The sequence below is a fragment of the Dama dama genome, chromosome 13 (genome assembly GCF_033118175.1).
Source record: "Dama dama isolate Ldn47 chromosome 13, ASM3311817v1, whole genome shotgun sequence".
NCBI lineage: Eukaryota > Metazoa > Chordata > Mammalia > Artiodactyla > Cervidae > Dama > Dama dama.
Window position 1 is genome coordinate 62,305,883 of NC_083693.1, and position 27,178 is coordinate 62,333,060.

The following is a 27,178-nucleotide window of genomic DNA, read 5'->3' on the forward strand; positions in this document are numbered from 1 at the left end:
CAAATTACTTCTGGACCCCACTGAAGGGTAGACCCTGGCCACTGAGGAGAACACCATGACTGGCAGACTGCTTCTTATACTCCACTCACACTCTACTCTAGCATATCTGTGGAGGCTATCAGTCCTTGGCCTAAATATTAGGGATGAACACTAACCCTAAATAAAAATGAAAGATACCAAAGTCAATATAAAGAAAACAATGATTTCTACATTTAAGACTCTTACCAGTATTTTTTGACGCTGCAAAGGTGTTGCACTGAAAAAATCATCATGGTCATCTTTTGGCAGCTGTTCAAGAAAATCTCTCATCTGCTTCTTCCTTTTAAGAGTTCCCACTTTGGCAGTTATCTTCATAGTTTCCTTATCAGCATCATCGATCTTGCCTTAAGAGTCAGCAAAAGATTTTGGTAAGGATTTGGTCTTGAATAGTAACTGCTCTATAAAGTTAACAGCCTTTGCAAAATCTAAACTGTATATTCATATTAAATAAACTCAGCATCTGTTAATATTTCCAAGCCTCCTAAATAACAAGTGACTCTACACTGGGATTCGGGCAATATGATTAGATTACAAAAATACTCAAGAAGAAATTACATTTCGATTAGGCAGGGTGTGGTTGGAAAGGTTCTTTATCTGTGAGGGAAGTTACCTTAGATTTCCCTTGCTGATTGTCTACCCTATTGTCTTGCTAAAATATAAACCTTATTGAATTAGGACAGGGATACTGAATGTTCCCTAAAGCTTCGTATAAGACTTCTCTGACGTAAACCTGGCCAGGAATGTGTACTCCTGGGGACTATACACTAAACTTATTCTTATGAGTTTTCTTATGAATTACTAAGGGACCCTAACAAAGTGGCCTCAAATTTAACTTAGAAAAATAACCCAGTTGTTGGAATCTCTCAATCCAACTGCAGATTTCCTAGAACAAACTCAAAGCACAAGGCTGCTAAGGTTACGATTAATACAAGTAAGTAGCTAGGTCAGACTTAAAAAATTAAACAGATGATCTTTGGAGTTGTTTCTAGCTTTAAAATTATAAAAACAAAATCCACCTATTAGAAGACCCATGGATAAACATAAATTACATCTAATGAGTGATCAGAAATCAATATTGAGAACTAGGAAAAAACTTATTTGCTATAAAGGTTACCATCTTGGCCTTTGGGGTTGGCTGGCTTTTTCTTGGTGTCATGTTTCTGAAATCTTTTTCCTCGGGGATCTTCCATGTACTTCCTCTGGCATTCATCCGCAGATCGAGAACCTACAGCCGTAGCTACGTCTGACCAGAAACCAGGCTTGTGCTTTGGCAGAGATGCAACAGCACTACAGAAGACCAAAACCAGTTAAAGAACAAGAAATTCAACTAATTAAAAGTAACCTTTTATTGAAGTGAAGGGATGCCGCTAAATCAGGAATTTTATCAAAATCATTCTAGATAACTATTTGGGAAGAAGTTAGTATTCCCTACACTTAATAATTCTTACTCTAATATGAAGATGTGAGTTTATGTATCTAGCAGATGCCTTCAATTTTGTTGTATTCTATCAAACCTGAAAAACTATGCCCAGTCTTTCAACATATTTTCCTAAGTCCAGCTAAGAAATGATTAGATTTTTGGGGGTGGGAGGTGGGGGCTCTAGCATGATTAACTTTTCTGCACCAATGCATGAATCTTACTGGTGCTAAGTATATAGGAAGACAGGTTCTTGGGTTCTGTATACTCCAGGTTACAAACTCTTACTAAAAAGTGTTATGCTTGCTTTTACTCTATTTTAATTTATAGAACTCAGTATTTTATGTATAGTACTTAACTGAGGGAAATGAAAATTGAAATAGAAAAAAACGAAGTCAATATAAGGTAGTTTCCCAATTTAACAATTGAGTTACATTCTAAAATTTCATTGTAAATGATTATTTAGAACCTGGTATACATACCTCCCCAACTCCCAATAGATTTTATATATTGTGGTTAGGCTGATATTAATAGTTCTGCCAGAAAAGGTCTATTTAACTCACCAATTAACCTATGCAGTATCATGCTGGAAAAAATTTAACAACTAGTTCTCTGGGGTTAAAAAGCCCTGTTTGTGGTGTTTGTCAACTTCCATATTGTAAATACTTCTATTGTGGCTTATTTCAAGCTACCAGTTATACAGAATTTCTACCATACAGATATGACAGACATTAAATACCTCAAGGGCACAGATAAGAATAAAATATAGTAAAATATTTAGGAAGTGATGAGTTTAGAGTTTGTTTCTAGTAAATTTTAGTTTATATAATTTTTAATAATGACAAATTGAATAAAAATATTCAATTTGTATTAAATATTTAAGAGTCAACTTTTGTGAATAGATATGATCTAACTACAGAATACCACTTATTCCATACATAAAAGGAGAACAGAGAACAAGTACTAAGAGCACTGAACTTGTTAATGAATGTTCTACTTTTGCATAATTAATCATTCCACACATGTTCTCAAGTGGAGAACTACAGGGAGGGGGCTCAAAGTTCCCTATTTGTATACACAGCTAGCATGCAAGTCTAGGATTGCCTAAAAGGACTAGTTTGTTATAGTAAAAATACTTAATCCATTTAATATGAAATCATTCTGTAGTTAACATATCTCCTCTAGTCAATCTAAGTAATTTAAAAAGGCAAATGTAATCATATTACTCCAGTCCTACTTAAAAATCATTTCATTGGGATCCCTGGTGGTCCAGTGGCTAAGAATCCAAGCTCCCAATGCAGGGGGCCTGGGTTTGATCCCTGGTCAGGGAACTAGATCCCTCATGCCACAACTAAGACCCAATAAAGCCAAATAAACATTTTCTTTTTAAAAAATCACTTCATCATTCTTAGCATAAAAACCAAGTAGGACCTATTCTATTCCTTGCCTATCAGTTCTCATCCTCTACTGTTCTTCCCTCACTTTCTGTATGCCAGTCATTTTGGCCTTTTAGTATTTTTAAATATTCTCTCTTACTTTCTACCTCTATATACTTGGTTTTAATTTAAAATGTACTTATCCTGAATCTTTGGCTTGAATACTTATTTATCCTTCAAATCTTAGTTCTGGTATCTACCTAAACAAAGTCATTTTCCAGAAAAATATTCTCATAAACCTCTTACAGGGATTATTTGCTAAGTATCTGTCTACCCTACTAGGCTATAAGCATGATGAGGGGTATAAAATAGTGGGCTGCAAGTAAGAATCACTTAAGGAGCTTATAGCAAAATTTAAGGAATCAAGTAAAAATAAGCAAACAGATCCATAGACTGTATTCCTGAAGATTTCAATTCAGTAGGACTGGGGTGACAGTCCTTGCATTTTCCAAAGCTCCTTATGTGATTATTTTGCGTCAGCATTAGAATTGCTTTATGTTGTTTGTAAGAATAAAGTATTACATCTAATTGAGTGGAAAGTAGGAAGGGGTAATAACAAGGAAAGGTTACAGGGAAGAAGTGACATGTGAGATGAAATTTGAGGGATGGATAAAAATATAACAGGAGAAAATGAGGCAACAATATTGGCAAAGAAATGAAGACAAAGAAACTGCATATGGCTGCTGCTGCTGCTGCTCAGTCGTATGGCTACGGAATGGTAAATAATTCATATTTATAGTCTGGTAAACTTCAAAGAAATGGCTGCAGGTCAGAGTTGTGAAAAAAACTAGAGAATCGTAACCCAAGCCCAAGTCTTCCAGATCAGAATATTATAATAGTATGCACTCTAGGCACTTACAAAACATTTTAAGTTTATAGTAAAATTGTCCTTTTGGGTATGGTTCTCTGAATCTTAACATATACATGTAGATACAAAACAGCTCCATCAGACTGGGGGAAAAAAAACTTCTGGTCCCACCTCTTTGTGGTTCACCACTACAACCACCGGAAATCCCTGATCCATTTTCTTTCTTTTTAGTTCTGTCTTTTCCAGAACATCATATAAATGGAATCATATAATATGTAACCTTTTGGGCTGGCTTTTTTCACTCAGCATAATACCTTTGAAATTAATTCAAATGGTTACAAGAATGGATTGTTTTTCCTTTTTATTACTTAGTAGTTCATTCACTGTTCAGATTGTACCATGATTGCCTTTATGCAAACAGGGCTGTGAAAATCAGGAAGAGAAATGAGCTACGTAAAATCAATCTATAATGTTTATGGGCTCACACTGCAAATTTTGATATATTTCCTTCTTTGTTCAGTTCAGAATCTTTTCCCTTGAGACTTCCTCTTTGACCCATGGATTATATACAGGTGTGTTATTTATTTTTCCAGCATTTGGAATATTTTTCCTTTATTGATTTGTAGTTTAATTTAGTTATGGCCAACAAATACCCTTTGTATAACTTCAGTTATTTTCAATTTGTTAACATTTGTCTTATGATCTAATAAGTGTTCATCTTGGTGAATAATTCACCTATCCTTGGAAAGAATATTCTTTCCCTACTGTTAGGTACACTATTCTAAAATGTCAGCTAGATACAGTTGGTTGATAATGTTGTTGAGTTCTCCTACACCTTCACTAATTTCCTGTCTACTAGTTCTGTTAATTACCAAGAGAAGAACACTGAAGTCTCCAACTATAATTATGCGTATGACTCTTTTCAGTTCAGTACATTCCTGAAGGACAGGGAAGCCTGGTGTGTTGCAGTCCATGGGGTCACAGAGTTGGACGCAACTGAGCAACTGAATAACAACTTTCCTTTTAGTTCTTTCAGATTTTGATTCTTGTATTTTGAGTTTTTTTTCAGTGCATACACATTTAGGATTAAGCCTTCCTCGTGAAATGACACTTCTATTATTTTGTAATGTCTTGCTTTACCCTTGATATTTTCTTCATACTGAAATCTTTGATCAGTATTAGCATAGCCACTCCAGCTAGCTATTGGGTTTGCATGGTATTTATCTATCCTTTCACTATTAAGTTGGCTATGTCGTATTTGAAGTGTTTCTTTTATATCACACATTGTGGGATTGTGTTTTTAAATTCATTCTGACAATCTATTAAATGGTGCATTTAAATTATTAACATAATTAATGCAATTGTTTTTCTCTGCTCCCCATCTTCTATTTCTTTTTCTGCCTTTTTTAAAAAGTATTTTATCTATTATATATTTGAAGATATCTGTGTAGTTTTTTAGTGGATGCTCTGATGTTTACTATATACATACTGCACAGTCTACTTTGAATCAATATCTTACAGCTTCAAGTAAAATCTAACCATCATACAAGTGTCTTCCTCCTTCCTTTTTGTTATAGTTATCTTCTGTATTACATTTACAAATATTTAAAAATTCCATCATACAATATATTTGCTTTAAACCATTAAATACTTAAAAGAACTCAAGAGGAAAATAGTCTATTATATTCACCCAGAGAACTGCCATCTCCTTCCTATTCCTCCATTCCTGATATTGCCTCTTTTCCTCTCTCATCTCTATTCTGCTATTGAGTCTACCGAATGAGTTTTTAATTTTGATTATCTCATTTTTCAGTTCTAAAATTTCCATTTGAGCTTTCTTTATACCTTCTACTTCTTGTTGAGACATTATAAATTTCTGTTCAAGAATGATTGCTTTTAGTCCTGAAGTGTTTTTTATGAGACTGACATGCTGCTCACTATGCCAAGAAGGCAGGTCTAAAGTGTTTTTATATTCCTGCTTCAGAATCTTATCAGATAATTCCAACCTCTGTGTCATGCCATCATTCACGTCTTTTTGAATGACATCATTGCATGTGAATTGAAATTTTCATTGTTCTTTATATGTTAAGTAATTCAGGATTATTTCCAAGGCATTTTGAAATAGGAAATTCTGGGTCTTACACTCTATGCTAGTTTGGTATGTTCACTAAGTCATGTCCAACTCTTTGCAGTCCCATGGACTGTAGCCTGCCAGGTTCCTCTGCCCATGGAATTTTCCAGGCTACAATACTGAGTGGGGTGCCATTTCCTACTCCAGGGGATCTTCCCAACCCAAAGATTGAACCTGCGTCTCTTCTGTCTCCTGCATTGGCAGGTGGATTCTTTACCACTAGCACGACCTGGGAAGCACCCTATACATTCTATAGAGAATATTAATATTTTTGTTTTAACAGGCAACCAACCTGGCTGTAACCTGAATTATAAATTCCAGTCAGTTTTCTGTGGTTGCAGTTTCAATGTTAGTTCTGTTTTTAAAGCCTTGCAGTGCTGTTAGGATATACTGCATGTTGGATACTGGGTGGATGGCCTGGAAATTGGATGGTAGTCTACCATTAGTTCAGTTCTCAAAGCCTCTGGTTATGCTGTCTAGGATCAGACCCACAAATGGACAACGCAGGTTAAGTCCAAAAGCCCATAAACAACCTTCTCAGGTTACGTTCCCTAGCTCGTCCCTCTGCAGTTTTTGGTTCCCTAGAGTTCTGTTTTTGCTTCTCTGGCAGAAATCAGGGGTTTTAGTTACCAGCTTTGCTGCACACTTTATACAGCTGCATCTTGCTCCAATGCCAGGCAGAGGACAGACGAGAAAACTGCAGAATTACTCTAACTGGAGAGAAAGGTTCATACTTCTTGAGTTTTACGTGTGTGTGGGCCCCGACTGCTGCTGTGAAGTTTACCCCTGCTGGACTGTATGGGTACTGGGTTATGAGGGAAAGGAGAAAAGCAAACAGCGCTTTCCTCTCCTGGTTCTGAGTGGCAGTGATCCCCTTTCCTGCTCAAGCCAGAGCCAAAGGGCTTCTCTATGAACTCTCTCTGTCTTGCCTCAATGCACACTTCCTGGTTTTGGGTGGTCTTGAGTCTAGCTTGGGGGAATATCACAGGAAAAACTAGAACTTCACTTCCAGTTTGGTGGTTCTTAAAATTCTAGTCTTTCCCAATCAACTGCTATTATTTATCTTTCTGCATAAACAAAAGCAGTTCCAAGCATTCTGTTCAGGTGTTTATATCTGCGTAGAAGAAACAGTGGAGTATGCTTACTTATCTTACTGAGAACTGGCATTTCTGCAGTTCAGGCATTTCAGAATACCCTTAGGTGATCTGAACACACAGTAAAGGAAATAATGGGGGATACAGCTGAAAAAGGATAACTGAAGTCAACTATTGCTCTCAATGTAAGGCAGAAGAATCTTTATATAGTTTGAAGATCAGTAAGAATGCAAGCGAAGGGTTTTGACTTGTTAGAACCACACAATACATTACAACTAATCTGGAGTTGTATACAAATACAAAGCTACTTCCAAAGTTCAGGCAAAAGGCATTAAAGGTCTGAAAAAGAGCAGTGTCAAGAAAAAGGCTCCACAGGCATATCTCGTTTTACTGCTCTTTTCTTTACTGGGGTTTTATTTTTTGAACAAATTCAACGCCTATGGCAACCCTCTGTCAAGTAAGTCTATTGGCACCATTTTTCCAACAGCATTTGGTTACTATAGGTCTCTGTCACATTTGGTAATTCTTACAATATTTCAAACTTTTTCATTATTATTATATTTGTTATGGTGACCTGTGATGGTACTGTTATTGTTTGGGAACCAAGAACTGTATGTATCTAAGAAAGCAAATTTAACTGATAAACATGATTAAGCTTACTGAAGAAGGCATGTCAAGAGCTGATGTAGGCTGAAAGCTAGGCTTCTTGCAAGAGTTAGCCAAATGTGAATGCAAAGGAAAAAAGTTCTTGAAGGAAATTAAAAATGCTACTCTAGTAAACACATAAATGATAAGAAAGTGAGACAGCTTTATTGATGATATGGAGAAAGTTTAGCAATCTGGATAGAAGATCAAAGCACTCACCAGGTTCTCTGAAGCCAAAGTCTAATCTAGAGCAAGGCCCTAACTGTCTTTAATTCTATGGAGGGTAAAACATGAGAAAGCTACAGATGAAAAGTTTGAAGTTAGCAGAAACTGGTGTGAGGCTTAAGGAAAGAAGTCCTCTCTGTGACACAAAAATGCAAGGTGAAGTCATAAGTGCTGGTGTAGAAACCGCAGCAAATCAGCCAGAAGATCTAGCTAAGATCATCAATGAAGACGGCTGCACTAAACAACAGATGTTCAACGCAGACAAAACAGTCTTGTATTGGAAGAAGATGCTGTCTAGGACTTTTATAGCTAAGGAAGCAAAGTCAATGACTGGCTTCATGCAATTAGGGACTTAAAGTTGAAGCCAGTGCTCATTTACCATTTCAAAAACCTGAGCAATTGTGTTAAATCTACTCTACCTGGGCTCTATAAGTGAAACAACCCTAGAGGACAGCACATTTGTTCTGAATTATTTTAACCTCACTGGGAAAGCAACTCAGGAAAAAGATTCCTTTCAAAATGTTACTGCTCAATGACAATACACCTGGTCACCCAAGAGCTGAGATGGAGATGTACAACAAGATTAATGTTGGTTTGTTTTTTTTTTGTAGTGGTTTTTGCCATACATTGACATGAATCAGCCATGGATTGACATGTGTTCCCCATCCTGATCCCCCCTCCCACCTCCCTCCCCATCCCATCCCTCTGGGTCTTCCCAGTGCACCAGCCCTGAGCACTTGTCTCATGCATCCAACCTGGACTGGCAATCTGTTTCACACTTGATAATATACATGTTTCAACGCTATTCTCTCAGATCATCCCACCCATGCCTTCTCCCAGAGTCCAAAAGTCTTTTCTATACATCTGTGTCTCTTTTTCTGTCTTGCATATAGGGTTATCGTTACCATCTTTCTAAATTCCATATATGTGCGTTAGTATACTGTATTGGTGTTTATCTTTCTGGCTTACTTCACTCTGTATAATGTTGTTTTCAGTCTGTTAAATAACATCCATTGTGCAACTTATGGGTCAAGGAGTAACTCTGATTTTCAAAGTCTTATTATTTAAGAAATATACTTCCTAAGGCTAGAGCTGTTCTTGATGGTGATTCCTTTGATGGATCTGAGAGACGTAAACTGAAAACCCCCCTGGCAAGGATTCATAGTGAAGATACCATTAAGAACATGTGTGACTCATGAGAAGCGTCATCAACATTCACAGGAGTTTGGAAAAAGCTGATTCCAACCCTTATGAATGACTTGAAGGAGTTAAAGACTTCAGTGGAAGAAGTTACTGCAGATGTGATGGAAGTAGCAAGAGAACTACAATTAGAAGTGGAGCCTAAAGATGTGATTGAATTGCTGCTGCTGCTTCTGCTAAGTTGCTTCAGTCGTGTCCAACTCTGTGCGACCCTACAGACGGCAGCCCACCAGGCTCCCCCATCCCTGGGATTCTCCAGGCAAGAACACTGGAGTGGGTTGCCATGTCCTTCTCCAATGCATGAAAGTGAAAAGTGAAAGTGAAGTCGCTCAGTCGTGTCCGACTCTTAGCGACCCCATGGACTGCAGCCTACCAGGCTCCTCCGTCCATGGGGTTTTCCAGGCAAGAGGACTGGAGTGGGGTGCCACTGCCTTCTCCGATTGAATGGCTACAACCTCATGAAAAAACTTGAACAGACGAGAAGCTGCGTCTTACGGATGAGTAAAGAAAGTGGTTTCATGAGATGAAATCTACTGAAGATGCTGTGAAGGTTGCTGACATGACAATAAAGGATTTAGAATATTATATAAACTTAGCTGATAAAGCATTGCTGAAATGACAATAAAGGATTTAGAATATATAAATTTAGTTGATAAAGCAGTCACAAGGTTTGAGAGGACTCCCATTTTGAAAGAAGTTCTACTCTGGGTGAAATGCTATCAAATAGCATTGCATGCTACAGAGAAACCATTCATTAAAGGAAGAGTCAATCGATGTGGCAAACCGCATTGTCTTATTTTAAGAAATTGCCACAGCCACCCTAACCTTCAGCAACTACCACTCTGGTCAGCAGCCTTCAATACCAAAGCAAGACTCTCCACCAGCAAAGGAATTACAACTTGCTGAAGGCTCAAATGATAATTAGTATTTTTAAGCAACAAGTTATTTTTAAATTAAGGTACATGCGTTAGTCGCTCAGTTGTGTCCAATTCTTTGTGACCCCATGGACTGTAGCTTGCCAAGCTTCTCTGTTCATGGAATTCTCTGGGCAAGAATACTGAATGGGTTGCCATTCCCTTCTCCAGGGGATCTTCCTGACCCAGGGATCAAACCTGGGTTTCCTGCATTGCAGGCAGATTCTTTACCATCTGAGTCACCAGGGAAGCCCAATGAAGGTACATACAGTGGGTTTTTTGTTTCGATACAATGTTATTGCATACTTAATAGACTACAGTATAGTGTAAACATAACTTTTATATGCACCAGGAAGCCAAAAAGTTAATATGATTTGCTTTGTTGAGATATTCGCCTTATTCTAGTAGTCTGGAACCTAACTAACAACATCTCCTAAGTATACTGGTAGCTTCATGATTTTTTAAAAGATTAAAAACCAATAATAATAAAGAGTTTAAAGTTAGCTGACTAGGAGAATTACATATTAAGAAACAGGAATGTCAAGCAAAGTGGACAGGCAGAAGAAAGTAAGTTTGGCTTTTGACGTTTTAAGTTAGCTGTGAAAGTGAAAGTCGCTCCATCGTGTCCAACTGTTGTGACCCCATGGACACAGTCCATGGAATTCTCCAGGCCAGAATACTAGAGTGGGTAGCCTTTCCCTTCTCCACATCACCCCAACCCAGGGATCGAACCCAGGTCTCCCACATTGCAGGCAGATTCTTTACCAACTGAGCTATCAGGGAACACCTGAAGTTAGCTGTAGGTGAGATTTATACAGAGATGTCCAGCAGGCAAAGGGAAATACAGACCAAAGTACAAGAATTCAGAACTAGAGACACAGATTTGGGAGTCCCTATATAAAAAAGCAGAGCTTTGGAAGGAAAAGACCACTGAGGAATACACTTTGCTATAGAGCAAGCAGCCAAAATCAAGAACTTTGGAATATAAGAAAACTTCTGCCTGAAAATAAGACAGAAGGAAAATTTAGGAAATGGGGAAAGGAAGAGTACAGTGGCACAAAGATCCCTTAGGAAGAAAAAGTAGATTTGAAAATGAATTCCAAATGTTATAAAGTTGGGGGTACACAAGAGAATGGAACACTAAATGTGGTATGTTTTTATGTTATTCTTCCCTCTTTTATCAGTGACATCTTCCTATCTTTGTACTGGATGATTTTTATCAGCATACCACTATACTCTGGCCTGAGTCATCTATCTAATAAAAAGCAAGCAACTAAACATACATGTTCCCTTATCTCCTCACTCCCTTCTATGACTGTGCCGCCTTCTGTTCCCCATCATCGCCACATATCTTTTACTGTCCATTTAGGTTGTCTTTACTGTCTCATTCACTTTTCATTGCTCAACTGTGACCTGGCTTCCAATACCAACTACCACACTACTGAAACTGCTTTTCAAGTATATGTAGCCAAATCCAACTCTTACCATACCTGGTTTACCAAGCAGCAGTAATTAAGAAACCCTGGACAAATCACCTAATTTTTGAGACTAATTTTTCATTTATCAATGAGGGGGAAAAGACTCTATTAAATAACCTATAAATTTGGGTTCAAATTTAAGGTTTTATAATAGTAAATTTAATTATAAAATATTCCTTAAAATGTGAAGCTAAGTGAGAGAGTTGCATTTGTCTGTGGAAATAGTTTACCCCTACTTTATTGAGGTATGATTGACAGATTAAATTGTATATATTTAAAATGTACATGTGATCATTTGATACACATGTACATTGTGAGGTGATTACCACAATCAAATTAATTAACGCATCTGTCCCCTCAAGTAGTTTTTGGGGAGGGAAGGAGGGCCGGGCTGTCTTGAAATATTAAATGGGAATGAAAAGAAAAGAAGGTCACTTTCACTTTCTTCATATGTGGGCTGCAGATGGCCACCTAGTTAGATATTATCTGTATTTTCCCTCCACCCTACATAAATTTCCATTTCTCTTCAAGTGTCTTTGGATGACATTTTCCATTTTAATGATTAGAAGTGATAAATCAGCCTCTTGTTGGTGTTTTTATGTTATAAATTGTTTTGTGGCCATTCTAGATTTCAAAGTCAAATCTAACTACTTACCAATGAAGTTTCTGTAATTCTTTCTTATTCCATTCCTCATCCTGAGTAAGACCAGGCAAACATTCCAAGGAATACCTGTTTGTCTTACCAGATCCCATTTTCTCGGTATTTGGAAGTTCATTACCAACATCAGGTTTCTGAAGATTTTCTTTAGCAGAACATTTAGCTTTCTTTTGTTTCATATAAAATTCATTTTCACTTTCTTCAGTTTCAGATTCAGACATCACTGGGATTGTCTTTGTTTTCCTTGTGCTTTTTCTCTGCTGAACCACTATTTTTTCAGTATTTATTGCTCTGGTTTTCTTAACAATCTCAGTTTTCCTTCTAAATTTCTTTCCTTTTTCACTTTCTTCATTAGACAAATCTGGTGAGGACTGATGCTTGTCAAATGACACAGTTACTTGATTTTCAATTTTCTTCAGTTTTGATAACCTTGTATTTTTCTTAAAGTCAGAGGTGACCGTTTGTTCCTTTTTAGGACTGGGTATTTTTATTTTGTCGTTGACAGTGAGGAAATCATGTTCAAAACAATCTTCCGTATTTTCACTATTACGGCCCACACTACACTCAAACGTACCTTCTAAAGTCTTTGTGGGCTTACTGACTGGACTTGTAGTTTCATTTGAGTCTGTTTTACTTTCTTTTTGAGGCTTTCCCAACGCAAATTCTGTTACTGCTTTAATGGTGTCAGATGACAGATTATAGTTCATGCATTTTTTCTCTATAATTTTTTTAGATTTAAGTGGTGTCACTAAAACACAAGGTTTCTTCTGATTAACAGTCATATATTTTCTTTCTTCATCTGTGAAAAACTGTTCCTTTGATGTTAGAATATCAATGGATACTTTTGATTCTTTAGTTCTCTCTTTAATTTCATAAGACAAAACCAAAGATCAAAATTTCAAATTAGTAACAAAATATCAGAAAAAAAAATTCCACAAATATACTGTTTTTTTCCCCCCACAAACTCCATTTTACACACTTTACTGTCAAATTAAGCTTCCTGAAGCACTGGTCTGTTCAGATCATTGCCCCTTCAACTGTTAACATTTATTAATTTCTATACCAATCTGTCCATATGTCTCACAGTATACTTAATGTACATAGCTCCTCTCACTGGTCTTTATCAATATAGTTCTAACTGCTCACTGTACTCAATCTGAATGACATTCTGTTAATTCACTGTTTCTCAACTTTCATTAATCTCATTCACTCTACTTGGAAAATTTCCTCCACCTACTATCTACTTCAGTTCTGTCCTATAACCTACTTCATTTGTTTTCCAATTCACCTATCCACAAACTTTGTCCCGATTCCCTCAACTGAATGAAAGCTTTCCTTCAAATTTCCAGAATACTTTCAAATAATATCATGTTTGATAATGTGCCCTGTGTTATAATTATATACTTGTCTTTCAACTGAAAAAAATTCTTAATGGTAAGAACTTTGTTTTTACTTTTGACTTGAAAACCACTTGGGTTACTAAAACCTTACTAGGTATAAAATATATGGAACAGAAACTATCCTAGTTAAGGAGAGTTAGAAAAACATGGAGATCCATCTGCATGGCCCCATTCTCATCACTAGTGGAGGCCACAGAGATACATTTTTGCTGAATCCCCCAAAGCTCCATGAAGAATCATGGGATAACAACCAAAACAGATCTTGGGAAAACAAATCTTATACTGTGTCATTGGCTAAAGAAAGCAAATTAAAATGAGAGAAATTCTCCAGTTTGAAACTTAAGAAACCAAAAGCCACACCCACTTAATTTCTAACTTTAAATTATACAATTATAAATATGTACAAGCTTTAAATGATCATACCAACCATCCTAGTTAAATACTCTAACAACCTACACATACTGTCTGCCATTTTACAAGATGAATGGCAAAATGAAAGACTTTTGGGAAATACCGAATGCTGGGGAGAAAGGAGTCTCTAAATTATAGTTCATGGAGAAGTGGCACTAATCAAAAGTAATCAAGGAAGTTACTCTATGATTTCTCAATGGAATCATATATTTCTTTCTAATTCCTCATATAAACATGATTCAAATGTTCAACTGGAAATGTGAAAATTCTGAACTTTCTAATTTTGAACACAGCCTTTTTATTCTGAATATTTTTATTCATTTTATTAAATAATTTTAATAAAGATTCATTCTGGATACTTCAACCTAAGCTGTATGAAGTTGGTAGTGTAAGTAGTGTTGTTGCCTCTTTACTTCTTTAAACACTTAGAAATGTTCCTCACTTCATTTCTTTTCATTTAGAAGTAGTAAGAAAAAAAAATGCCATTAAGCAGATGGATTTAACTCAATATGAAATTTTAAACTTGCTAATGTGTAGAGAAAAGGCTCTTTAAATTCTGATAGGCAGGATTTCAATGAAATTACTCTGAAAATCCACATTTACACAAAATTAAGTTATGGTATTAATTTCATAGAAGTCTGTACTTCAAGATGCACAATGGATGGTCCTTGCTCTTGAGATTATTACAGTATATGGTGAAGGAGGCTGACGTTACAATCATTTATAATAATACTGTCAGGTATATTCTATATAGTAGTAGAGATAAAGCACTTTAATAGCAACACTAAACATATAGATTACAACACTAAATACGCAAAACAAAACTTTAGGTAAATCATTAAAATATATATACACAATTACATAATCTTAAATTATCAGTGACTGGCACCTTTGCATAACCTTAGTTGTTTAATGTTAGATGTATTGTTTTTTTAATATATATTTTAGTGGTTTTCCCATGGAAAGTATAATGATAATAATAAAAATAATAGCAGCATCAACTACCACCATTCAAAATAACATATGTGACAAGAGGACACTGAATGTCTTAATAGTTTCACAAAACAATGATTTAATGAATCACAGTGGAAAAATGATAATCCAAAACAGACTGCAGTCTGTTTTGCAGTATTATCTTGCCCGACAGTGAGCGTCTCAAGGAGCATCTCATTTTATTTAACTCTAGGTTCCTAATAAGCTGACATAGATCAAGGTTCATAGAAGATACTTTAAAAATGTCTGCTTAATGATTTTCCTATGGACACAGCTGGCATGTAAAACGGTTTACCAAACTTTAGTCTTTTACTTTGTAGTCTCAAATATTTTACCAGTAATATTCACAATTTAACTCAAATTCCTGAAAAACAGTACTATAAGTGAAAGGAAGGAATGGAGGTAGGGAGATGATAAGACCTAAGACTAAAAAAGAATAATAAAGTTAGATATACTTTTAGGGATTTTTAAATTTGGGGGTAAAAAAATACATACCAGGTGCTATAGCCCCAGGACTCCAAAATACTGAAGATGGTTTTAGCAATGACAATAAGCAATATGCCTAATTTATAAGAAATAGGATGACTTGATAAAATGAAGAAGAGTTGAGAAGGAACTGGAGCTACAGTTAAGGAGTGAATTTTGCAAGCATTCATCCATGTATTTAATTTATTCCTTTCTCTGTACTAGAAAGGATAAGCATAGTTTCAGTGGGGACAGGGGAGTAGGTTGTGGTAGGAGTGAAGGAATAACATACAGGTATATCTACATCCAGTATGGGGTTATGTTTTTGGCAGAAGCAGTCCTGAACTCTTGAAGTTCTGTAAAGCTCTGTTATAAGGTCAAGGTAGAAATGGCCTAAATTTATACAACATGGTCTAGTAACTTTTACTCATTATATTATCTAGAAAAGGCTGTAAATACTCTATTTCATCTTGGGGTTGGGTGGATGTGAGGCAGATTATAGTTCTGGTAAAGAACGGACACAGAACAGTTCTGCCAGTTACCTTCATAGCAATGGTCATTCAGAAAATACATGTCATTTCCTCCATGAAAGCAAATTGGTTTTGTCTATTAACAGGAATAATATTTAGCACAAAAATATAGGTATCTCTAATATAGGTTTGAGGCAAGCTGGCAGCCTAAAACTTTGCATTTAGAAAACTGAAACAACAATCATCTTTCACTGCTATGTTTATCAGTGTCCTTGATACTCTGATTAATTAAAAGGAATTAATTAATGAAGTAGGCTAAATGCTGACTATAGGTGATTGCAGTTTCTCCTCTTAACCAGTGAAAAAAATGGAAATTTTAGGGCAGTATAAGTCAAGGACTCAGTACTATATACACTGTAAAGAATTAAACAATGTGGAGCTCATTTAAAAATATACCACAATATGAACAAGAGAAGAAAAGAGCAAACATACCCAAAGAATCACAGTCAAGGTCATAAGTGGTGGTGGCTCTTTGGAGGACATCTGGTTTTGTTTTCCTTGCATCATTTTTCATTGATTTTTGAATGTCAGGAACACATCTTTCAGCTTTCTGGTTTTGTCTGGCCTTTCCTTTTTCCTTCTCACAAGCCCTAAAAACAAGTATAGTATTTTTTCCTCTAATATAGGTTCTCAAAAAACAAAACCAAAAAACTAAACCCATAAATAAATAAATTCCCTCAGATAAAGCTTTTTTTCCCTAGCAGATTACCTTTAATCTTTACAGTATTTAAGCTTTCATGGCTTCTACCCTTTTCCTCGCACAAAAAATTTATGTATGACATCTTAGGTCAAAATATGCAAATATGACTTTTTAAGTTCTTACTATCTTCACTCTTGTATTTCCTATTTAAACTGATACAAGAAAATAACAGGACAAATTCTGCCAGCTGCCTGTTCTTGTAAATACAGTCTACTGAAACACAGTCATACTCATTCATTTCTGTACTGTCTATGTCACTTTTCCACTACAAAGGCAGAGTCAACTAGCTGTGACAGAAGCAGCATACCCATGAAAATACTATCGACCCTTTACAGGAGAAAACTGCCAGCCGATATTATATGTCATTATACTGTGATGAGATTAACTTACACAACCTAAAGAGTTTTTAAGGTTAAGAACTAATCAAATTCTTGTTTCTTTTCCCAGTGCTGATACAGAGTTGGCTAAGCAGATGACACTTTGTAACTATTGAGGAAATGAATGAATGAAAAGGGACCAAGAAGGTCAGACTCCTGTTTACAGCTACATGCCTCTTAAAAGGTAGGTGATTACAGATGACTCCTTAAATATGTCAAAGGTTTAATTTTTCTTTTAGATTTATTCCACATGACAGAAGTTCCAGTAAAGTGTTACTGCCTTCTGAAAATCTAAGATCAAAGATAGCTCAAAATGGACATTTCCAAAAGCAGAACTTAAAAGCACTTTCCATTGGTTATATGAGTATATACATTTGTAAAGGCTCATCAAATTTTATACCTAAAATGGGTGGTTTATCAGATGTAAATTATACATCAGTAAGATTGTTTTTTAAAAAGTTAAAAGATGGACTGACTTCCCTAGTGGCACAGTGGATAAGAATCCAATGCAGGAGACATGGATTCCATCCCTGGTCTGGAAAGATTCCACGTGCCTGGGAGCAACTAAGCCTGCATGTCACAGCTACTGGGCCTGCGTGCGGCAACTACTGAAGCCCGTGCACTTGGAGCCTGCGCTCCGTAACAAGGGAAGCCACCACACTGAGAAGCCCGCGCATCGCAACTAAAGAGTAGCCCTCACTCTATAATTAGACAAAGCCCATGCATAGCAAGGAAGACCCAGCGCAACCAAAAAAAGAAACAACTCTTGTTTTAAAAGTTAAAAACTACTTTACCTTAACTGTTCTAAAAAATTGTCAATGTACTCTTTCCATTTTTCTGGAAATCCAAACATAAATTTCCTTATGAGATATTTTGGGTAACCTATTTATAAACAAACAGAAGTTATCTGAAAGCCTAGATTTTAAACTGATGTCATTCATTTATTAAATAATTTAAAAATAAACACTTATTGCTTACTGTGTGCCAGGCACACAGTGCCTGTGCTGAGGAATTCAGCAGTTAACAACAACAACAAAAAATCTGCCTTCATGAAAACTGCCTTCTAAACTGAAAGCAAACCAGTAAGTAATAGAGCTCATTTGTTAGAGTGGTCATTTATGCTATGGAGAAAAATTATGCAGTTAAGAGGAGAAAAATTATGCAATTAAGAGGAATAGCGGTATCAGTGTGTTCATTTTAGGGGAGAAAGGGGGCAGGCAGTATTTCAAAAAAGGACAGACAAGTTCTCACTGAAATAGCATCATTTGAGTAAAGCTCTGAAGTACATGAAGTGAGCAATGTGGCAATATGGGGTTAAAGCACTGGAAGCCGAGGGAACAAAATGAAAGGCTATGAAATAAGAGTATGCCTGGTTGTTTGTAGAACCACAAAGAGATTGGTGTAGCTGAAGTGAAATGGAGAGAGGCAAGAACTAGGAGGCCACTTAGTACTCAGATGGGTAACAGAGGCAGCTGGGAGAGATTTTAAAGCCTTGGCGTCATTTTATGGACCCGATCTTTTACTTTGGGTGAGATAGGAAGTTATAGAAAATTTCTGAGTGGAGGAGCCAAAGAGTATGACTGACTTTTTAACAGGACTGAATTAGTTGTATTTTGAGAACAGTCTGTGGAAGTACATGGAGAAGATCAGGTTTTTGACATATTAACTATGAGACGCCTGTAGACATCCTAGTGAAGATGTCAAATGAACAGACAGAAAATGAATGAAAAAGTATGAAATCAGCACAGCACTGAGTATAGAAAGAGCCCTAGTCTATTCCATTATTTAGCAGCAAAGAAGAAAGAAAAGTAAGCAAAGAAACTATGAAGGAACAGGAAGTGAGGCAGCATGAAAATATGGTATTCCAGAAGCCAAGTATTTCAAGAAGGTAGGTGTGATTACCATGTCGAGTATACACTGGATTTAGCAATGTTGGGGCCACTGGTGACTTTGATAAGGGCTGTTCCAGTGAAGAATTGGGGATGAAGGAGAGACTAAAGGGAATTCAAGAAAAAAGATGGAAAAGAATTCAAGAGGAAATAGATCTAAGTATAACGAATTGTCTGAGCTGTTTTGCTGTCAATGAGAGCAATAGTGGCTGAAAGAAGTGTGGTTAAAAGAGGGTTTGCCCTCACCCTATTTTTTTAAGGAATAACTGACACACAGCACAGTGTAAGTTTAACATGCACAGCATGATGGCTCATTAATATATATCTTGCCAAATGATTACAATAGTTAATATCTACCATCTCATATAGATACAATAAAAAGGAAAAAAGCAATTTTAAAATTTATAAATAAGAGATGAAGATTTAACATCTGCACCTCTCCTTCCAAATCCTCTTCCCACATTTTTACAATACTTTTAACTATATCAAAAATTATATCATATAAAATTGTATATAAAATACATAAAATTGTATCTTAACAATGTGAATATTGTTCACTGCAGAACCCTTCATCCCTGTGACTCATTTATAACTAGAATTCTGTATGTTTTAATCTCCCTCACCTAGTTCACTCATTCCCTGATCCCTCTCCCTTCTGGCAAGCATCTGTTCTCTTTATCTGTGACTCGGTTTGTGTTTTGACTTGTTCATTTGCTGTGGTTTTTAGATTCCACATACAAGTGGAATCATACAGTGTTTATCTTTCTCTGATTTCACTTAGTTTAATACCTGTAGGTCCCTCCATGTTGTCACAATAGTAAGATTTCACTCTTTAAGGCTGAATAATAATTCTTTTGTATATGTATACACCTCATTGTCTTTATGCACTCATCTATCAGTGGACACTTAAGTGGGTTTTGGTATCTTGGCTATTATAAATAATGCTGCAGTAGACACAGGCATGCATTTATCTTTTCAATTAGTGTTTTTGTTTTCTTCAGAAAAATACCCCAAAGTGGACTGCTGGATCATATGATAGTTTTACTTCTAATTTTTTGAGGAACCTCCACACTGTTTTCCATAGTGGTCATACCAATTTACTTTCTCACCAAAATGGCATAAGGGTTCCCTTTTCTCCATAACCTCACCAATGCATGTTATTTCTTGTCTTTTGGATAATAGCTATTCTGACAGGCATGAGGTGGTATCTCATTGTGCTTTTTGATTTGCATTTCCCTGATGATTAGTGATCTTTGTTTGCCATCTGTATATCTTCTTTTGGAAAATACCTATTCAGCTCTTCTACCCAACTTTTTAAAAAATTATTTTACTGCACCAGGTCTTAGTTGTGGCATGTAGGATCTTTCATTGCAGCATATGAACTCTTAGTTGCAGCATGTGGGATCTAGTTTCTTGACCAGGGATTGAACCCAGGACCCCTGCATTGGAAGCATGGAGTCTTAGCCACTGGACAACCAGGGGAGTCCCCTGCTCATTTTTTAATAGGACTGTTTCTTTTTATGATGTTGAATTGTATGAGTTCTTTGTGTATTTTGGGTATTAATCCCTTATTAGCAATGTAGCTTGCAAATACGTCCTCCTACTCAGTAGGTTGCTTTATCATTTTGTTGACAGTTTCTATTCCTGTATAAAAGTTTTTTAGTTTGATGTTGTCCCATTTATTTTTTGTTTTTGTTGCCTTTGCCTGAGGAGACAGATCTAGAAAAATATAGCTAAGGCATCTGTCAAAGGGTTCGCTATGTTTTCTTCTAGGAGTTTTATGGTTTCAGATCGTACATTTAAGTCTAACCCATTCTGAGTTTATTTTTGGACACAGTGTGAGGAAGTACTCTAGTTTCTTTTGCATGCAGCTATCCAGTTTTCCCAGCATCATTTATTGAAGAGGCTGTCATTTCCTCCATTATATTCTTACCGCCTCTGTTGTAAATTGACCAAATACATGTAGTTTCATTTCTGGGGTCTCTATTCTGTTTAGTTGATCTATGTGGCTGTTTTGGTGCCAGTATCACACTATTTTGATTACTGTAGCTTAGTAGCATAGTTTGAATTCAGGGAGTGGGATACCTTTAGCTTTGTTATTTATGTATTTAGGTGTTCCGAGGTTGGGCACCTATATATTTACAATTGTTATAGCTTTTTTTTTGTATTGATCCCTTTACCATTATGTAATATTCTTCTTTGTGTTCTATTACAATCTTTGTTTAAAAGTCTGTTTTGTCTGATATAAGCATTGCTAACTTGGCTTCATTTCCATTTACATGGAATACCTTTTTCCATCCCTTCACTTTCTGTTTTGTGTGCATTTTTAGATTTGAAAGGAGTCTCTTTGTTTTTGTATCCATTCAGCCACTCTGTCTTTTGATTGGGAGCATTTGGTCCATTTACACTTAAAGTTACATTTAAAGTAGTTATAGCTGTTTTATTAACTGTTTCTGGTTGTGTTTGTAGTTTTTTGTTCCTTCTTTTGATGACTATCTTTTGTGTTACATTTGGATTCCTTTCTCTTTTATGTGTATGTGTGTGTATATCTAGTATAGATTTTTGGTTTGCGATTACCATGAGGTTACTATGTAACATATATATATGATTATTTTAAGTTGATGATCTCTTAAATACAAATACATTCTAACAACCTTGATTTTTTTACACAAAAGAGAATGTTTTGTTTTGGTTTTCTTTGTGATGAAAGGGAGAATTACTAGAGTGATATTTTTGAGTAAAAGAGGGTAGGAACTAAAGTATAAACAGGTTGACACAGACAGGAACGTGGGAGGCTTGCCCAATAAAAGCAGGTGCAAATACAAGCAGATAAGAGATGTGGCAGAAAAGTTCTCTTTTGATTGTTCCTGTTGCTCAAGTCTTCTCCTTGTTCCCCCACCCACCAAGCTGAGAGGAAGGCAGGAGAGATGTAGAAATACCAAATAGTCATCGAGGATGATGGGAGAATGAATGGATTAGGAACCTACGGTAGGATACCAAGTGGCCACAGTTTGTTGCTGGTAGTCATAGATTTAAAGTAGACTACTCAGGTGTGCTTCTCCTTAGTCACATTAGCTGTGTACTAGGCATAGACAGGAGAAGGCAATGGCACCCCACTCCAGTACTCTTGCCTGGAGAATGCCATGGGCAGAGGAGCCTGGTAGGCTGCAGTCCACAGGGTCGCTAAGAGTCAGACACGACTGAGCGACTTCACTTTCACTTTTCACTTTCATGCACTGGAGAAGGAAATGGCAGCCCACTCCAGTGTTCTTGCCTGGAGGATCCCAGGGACGGGGGAGCCTGGTGGGCTGCCGTCTTTGGGGTCACACAGAGTCAGACACGACTGAAGCAACTTAGCAGCAGCAGCAGCAGGCATAGACAGAAAATAAGATTGTATCAGGACTAGGGTTATGCTGGGCAGGTTCAACAAAAGAGGAATTAGGGAGCTAAATTATATTCTTCTAGCCAGTTCCTCACAAATAAGGAACATTACATTTGAATATTTTTTAAATAACTGAACTTAAACTGTCAATAACAGTAAATCATAATAAAGGATCAACATATATAATAGTTTTACATAATTTGGGCAGTATTTTTTAATTTTTAGTGTTGACATGTAATTTTAAAGCACCTAATTAAAAGCAAAAATATGGTTTGAAATATGGTTAATTATTTCACTTAGTAAAGTAATTCTTCCAATTAGTAATGACAGTCATTACCTGCTTCTTTCATGGAAATCTGGTCTATCATTCCTTTTAGTTCATAAATGTTGCCTGATAAAGTTCTAAGTTTGTTGTGCTTAATCCGTTCTATAATTACATTACTGTGCCAATATATGTTGGTGATGTCTCTAGGAGAAAAAAAAGCTTAGTTAAAGCAAAAATATTCACATTTTACCAAGAGTCACAATGTACACATGTAATAAAATTGTAACAGGAATAAATTTGCACTCCAGCTACTGCTATCAATCTAATTACAAAACATTTGAGGGCCAAACACTGCAACAGAACTCAACCTCTTGGCTAATGTGAACCTGAGTAACAAGAAACTGTACTGTGGCCAAGCCATGTGGCTAATATAAAATGTATCATTAGCAAGAAAGCAAGGAGTTCTCTAAATATCTTGTGGTAATAAAGTTCACAACTCTATCTCAACTGATGCCAAACCGCCAAAGGATGGTTTCCCTGTCACTCTCCTCAGGGCCTATGCTGGGTTAGATTTCATGCAGTTATATTGTTTGAATTATTCTTCTCTTGTGTTCCCCGCCCCCCCACCATACAGCCAAATGTCTTTACCTTCCTCTTTAGAAAGTACCAAAAGAGGTTCCAATTGTGAAAAAACAAACTGCAGCATCAAACTACTGACCCATAAATATACTCTTTATATTTCTTTACATGAAGCCAAGAATAAATATAGAGAAAACAAAATTTTTAAATATATTAGATAAATGAACATTCTGACTCATTAGATTAGTAATAAACATTCTAAATATAAGCATAATAAATGAGAAAGTTAAGGTCATTTAGTTTGGTCAAATGGAACTAAACTCATATGTTATAATTTAACACAATATTCTCACATCCTCTGTTCTTTTTCGGGTTTCCCTTGTGGTTCAGCTGGTAAAGGATGCACCTGCAATGTGGGATACCTGGGTTCGATCCCTGGGTTGGGAAGATCCCCTGGAGAAGGGAAAGGCTACGCACATTAGTATTCTGGCCTAGAGAATTCCATGGACTTATAGTCCATGGGGTCACAAAGAGTCGGACACGACTGAGTGACTTTCACTATTTTATTTAACAAATATTTAAATAGTACTCAAGCACTGTTCTCGAAGTCTTATAAATATTAACTCATTTAACTCTCAAAATAATTTAAAAAGTAGGTCATGCTGTATCATCATTACACAAATGAAGAAAATGAGACTGAAAGAGGGTAATTGGCCTAAGTCATACAGCCAGTAAGCAGTAGTAATGCTGCTGCTGCTGCTGCTAAGTCGCATCAGTCGTGTCCGACTCTGTGCGACCCCATAGACAGCAGCTCACCAGGCTCCCCCGTCCCTGGGAGTCTCCAGGCAAGAACAGTGGAGTGGGTTGCCATTTCCTTCTCCAACGCGTGAAAGTGAAGTCACTCAGTCGTGTCCGACTCTTAGTGACCCACAGACTGTAGCCTACCAGACTCCTCCGTCCATGGGATTTTCCAGGCAAGAGTCCTGGAGTACTTCTCCGGCAGTAGTAATGGGGTTCCAACAAAGGCAATCAGTGCTGCCTCTGGATATTAAGGAAATGAGTGGGTGCAAGGCAAGCAAGAAATAAGGTGAGCAAGGCAGGTTTTGTATACTCATAAACTTTCAGGTAAGTATCTCTAAACGTGATACAGTGTACTGTTTTATTACAACCTTTTATTACATTTTTTTTTAACCACTAAGAAAATTGGTTTTGAAGAATAGGAAATGGGACTAGCAGAGTAGCAGAACTAGGCAAAGCCCACTTACCAAAGGATGCTTTCATTTTAGGGAAAACCATAAAGTGCCAGTAATTACTTAACATGTAGCTGTGTGGCACTGTTAAATAATTTTGATTTCTTTTCTGGATCAGTAAATACATATCTTTCCCCAATTTAGATGTGAGACTCTGGACTGAAATGCATGTAGTGAATGTTAACTACAAGCAATCATTATTGTTAAGCAGATAATCCTAGCCCACTTCCTAGAACCTCTGAAAAAAATAAAGCACTATTCATACAAATTTGAGCTGTCACTATTTTAAAAATAATGTGAGTTAACAAATTTCTTGCAAAAGCAAGAAAGCTAGTTATAATCAAAATGGTCATACTCATTTTACTTTTCTGCCATCAGTTTATAACCTCATTAGAAAGTCTTTGTTTTACAGCAAGATGCGATTTGTCATGCATCTCCTTGTAAGTTCTTACATACAAATATCTTATTACAAATTTTACTAAAAGAATACTGAAAAGTTATACTTACATCAGTTTTCCTTCTACACATATAGCAGTGTTATTATTGATGACTTTAATCATCCATTCCTGTAGCTGGACTACCTGATAAAGCATAAAATGAAATATATATTATTTCTTATATTGTACCATATGCATTACAAAATCAGTTTACATTAAATTAAAAGAAAAAACTTATACAAGTAATCCAAATGAGTCCTTCGTGTTCATCTATATAAGAATCACATTCTATTTTATATAGCAATAAGGTAAAAACTCTTATGCATAATTAAACAAAAGATGGAGACAGAGACTGAACTGAAGTTGTACTGCAGTTTGTTCTATTAATAACATCCAGAATCAATTATACCTTAAATATTCTTATGTCAAATATCTTAACCACTAAGGGAAAAAGTCACCTAAAATCTTGAGGTATCCATTAAAATACCAAAGCCACAAAAGACACAATAACTTAGAGAAAACAAGTTAAGTAGTATGCATCTCACCATCACTTTTATCCCTGTATAATTAGAGCATTTTTTTTTGAAAAGTTGATTTGGAGTTGCATTTAATTTCCTATAAACTATAAAGGTGATTGCTAGTAATCTATATTTAGTATTCTATTCCAAAGCAAACATGTGAACAGCTCCTCTAGTCATGGGATTCTCCAGGCAAGAATACTGGAGTGGGTTGCCATTTCCTACTCCAGTGTTACAAGAGTAAAACTTCTCAAATCTTTAGATGCTATAACTCCTTTCCCTTTTAACTGCTCTGTTAATAGAACACCAAGAATCAGGAAAAAAAAAAAATTTAAGAACAAGAATACCTCAGTATTCATCCCCAAAGGGAGTTGAAGACTATGCAACTAGTGATAGAGCAAAATAAGACTTCACGCATGGGTCTTCTTACTTTTAATCCACTGCTCATTTCACTAGGCCACATTGCCTCTACACTATATATTAACAAAAACCCAAAATGAACCTGTTAATGAGAGAGCAAAAGAGCTTATGCACTTTAAGAATGAGGGTGAAAACAAGTATTTATCTGCCTTAAAAGTTTTCCTACCTTAACTTTAACTCCATTTGTAATAGTTTGGCTTGTACTTGGAGAAGGGTTCCAAGCATTTCTTTTTGATCTCTGAGGTATTGTTATATGAAATCGTGGAGTTGCAAGCACAATTTTACAAGTATCATTCATGGAACCTGTAAAATCAGTCTCTCTGTGCATTGTTTTCTCATTTCCTTCCTTAATTTCCTGTTTTGAAGTGCCTTCTGCTGTAATCTTACTATCATCGGAAACCAGTAATTGACCACCATTCTCAACATCAGGACCACAAAGAGTCTCAACAGTGGTATTTGGGGACTTTTCACAGGTAGAATCAATGTCTTCTAAAACAAACGTGTCCTTTTTGGATTTATTGGTTGCAACTGTATTCTCCTTTGAGTGAAGAATTTGTCTAGCCAGCTGAGCTCTAGTTAGTGCCCTGTTTGCAGCTGCAACATTTTTATGTTCTTGGTTCAGAACTGGAAGCTCTGCAAAAAATACAAAACCAAACCAAATTTATAGACGGATAATATGAAATGAAAAGAGAACAACAGAAAAATTTAAAACTTTTAATTGCCGACACAGGGAAAATAATTATCTAGAACATTTAACCATACAGTCAAATAACAAACTAAAAACAAAACAAAAAGCACTTTACCATAAGTTAAATTGTGCAGAGGCACCTTCTTTTCCTGCTGATATTTAATCTTTTGCTTGACCGGCACAAAAATATTATTTGATGATTCCAGAGGAACTTCTTGGATTGAGGTTGAGTTTTCTTTTTTTAAAGAAAGAAGTTGTATTAGTCAATAAGAGAAAAAAATGCCTTTAAAAATCTTGGAATAAAGACTTAAATTGAGGAGTGATCAGACCAACAGAGTATATACTTTAATATATGACAGTTATATTAAGTTTTTGCCCTTTTTTATTATCTCATATCTTCAATGCATTCTCTATACCTGTATTATGCTGAGAAAGAACTTTTAAAAAACTTCTCCACATTACCTGCCAGCTCTAGACACAAGTATACTACTGGACTTAGAAGCCTAGAGATCTGGAATAAAATTCTGGTGCTGTCACAAATCAGATATGTTTATGTCAAAGTCATATATCAAGTGCCATCCTGTCTTGAAAATTCTGATTTTGCTTCTGGTTGTTGGAAATTTCTAAAATATGGATGAACAGTTGTAACAGGTTTAAAAATCAAAATGTTGAGATTCAGTAGCAGACTAAGTCATAATTTATACTTCTTTGACATCCCTTTAGCAGGTCTTCAAAGACACAAATTTGGTAGGCTTAATCACCAGACAAATAGGAACTAATAGCACTGCTTATATTTTATTCTGCTTTACATCCTAGATGGTTAAAGTTT

General features: G+C 36.1%; 2 protein-coding genes across 5 annotated transcripts in view; one reads left to right on the top strand and one right to left on the bottom strand.

The window, feature by feature from the left end:
- Window positions 1–17,686, top strand: part of FANCM (FA complementation group M) — a 92,585-nt gene extending 74,899 nt beyond the window's left edge. For 2 of the 3 annotated variants that reach the window (XM_061159228.1, XM_061159229.1), the window contains one exon: window positions 16,992–17,685. In XM_061159228.1, coding sequence (XP_061015211.1) covers window positions 16,992–17,020 — 29 coding nt within the window. In that variant the 3' untranslated portion in view covers window positions 17,021–17,685. Of the gene's footprint in view, window positions 1–16,991 lie in introns of all 3 variants that reach the window. The other variant, XM_061159227.1, reaches the window with a different exon arrangement.
- Window positions 1–27,178, bottom strand: part of MIS18BP1 (MIS18 binding protein 1) — a 48,949-nt gene that overhangs the window by 11,612 nt on the left and 10,159 nt on the right. For both annotated transcript variants that reach the window (XM_061159234.1, XM_061159233.1), the window contains exons 3-11: window positions 26,465–26,584; window positions 25,828–26,294; window positions 24,794–24,867; window positions 22,530–22,660; window positions 17,716–17,803; window positions 16,277–16,434; window positions 12,043–12,907; window positions 1,154–1,326; window positions 226–383 (exon numbers count right to left, since the gene is read on the bottom strand). In XM_061159234.1, the coding sequence (XP_061015217.1) occupies window positions 226–383; window positions 1,154–1,326; window positions 12,043–12,907; window positions 16,277–16,434; window positions 17,716–17,803; window positions 22,530–22,660; window positions 24,794–24,867; window positions 25,828–26,294; window positions 26,465–26,584 (2,234 nt within the window). The remainder of the gene's footprint in view (window positions 1–225; window positions 384–1,153; window positions 1,327–12,042; window positions 12,908–16,276; window positions 16,435–17,715; window positions 17,804–22,529; window positions 22,661–24,793; window positions 24,868–25,827; window positions 26,295–26,464; window positions 26,585–27,178) is intronic.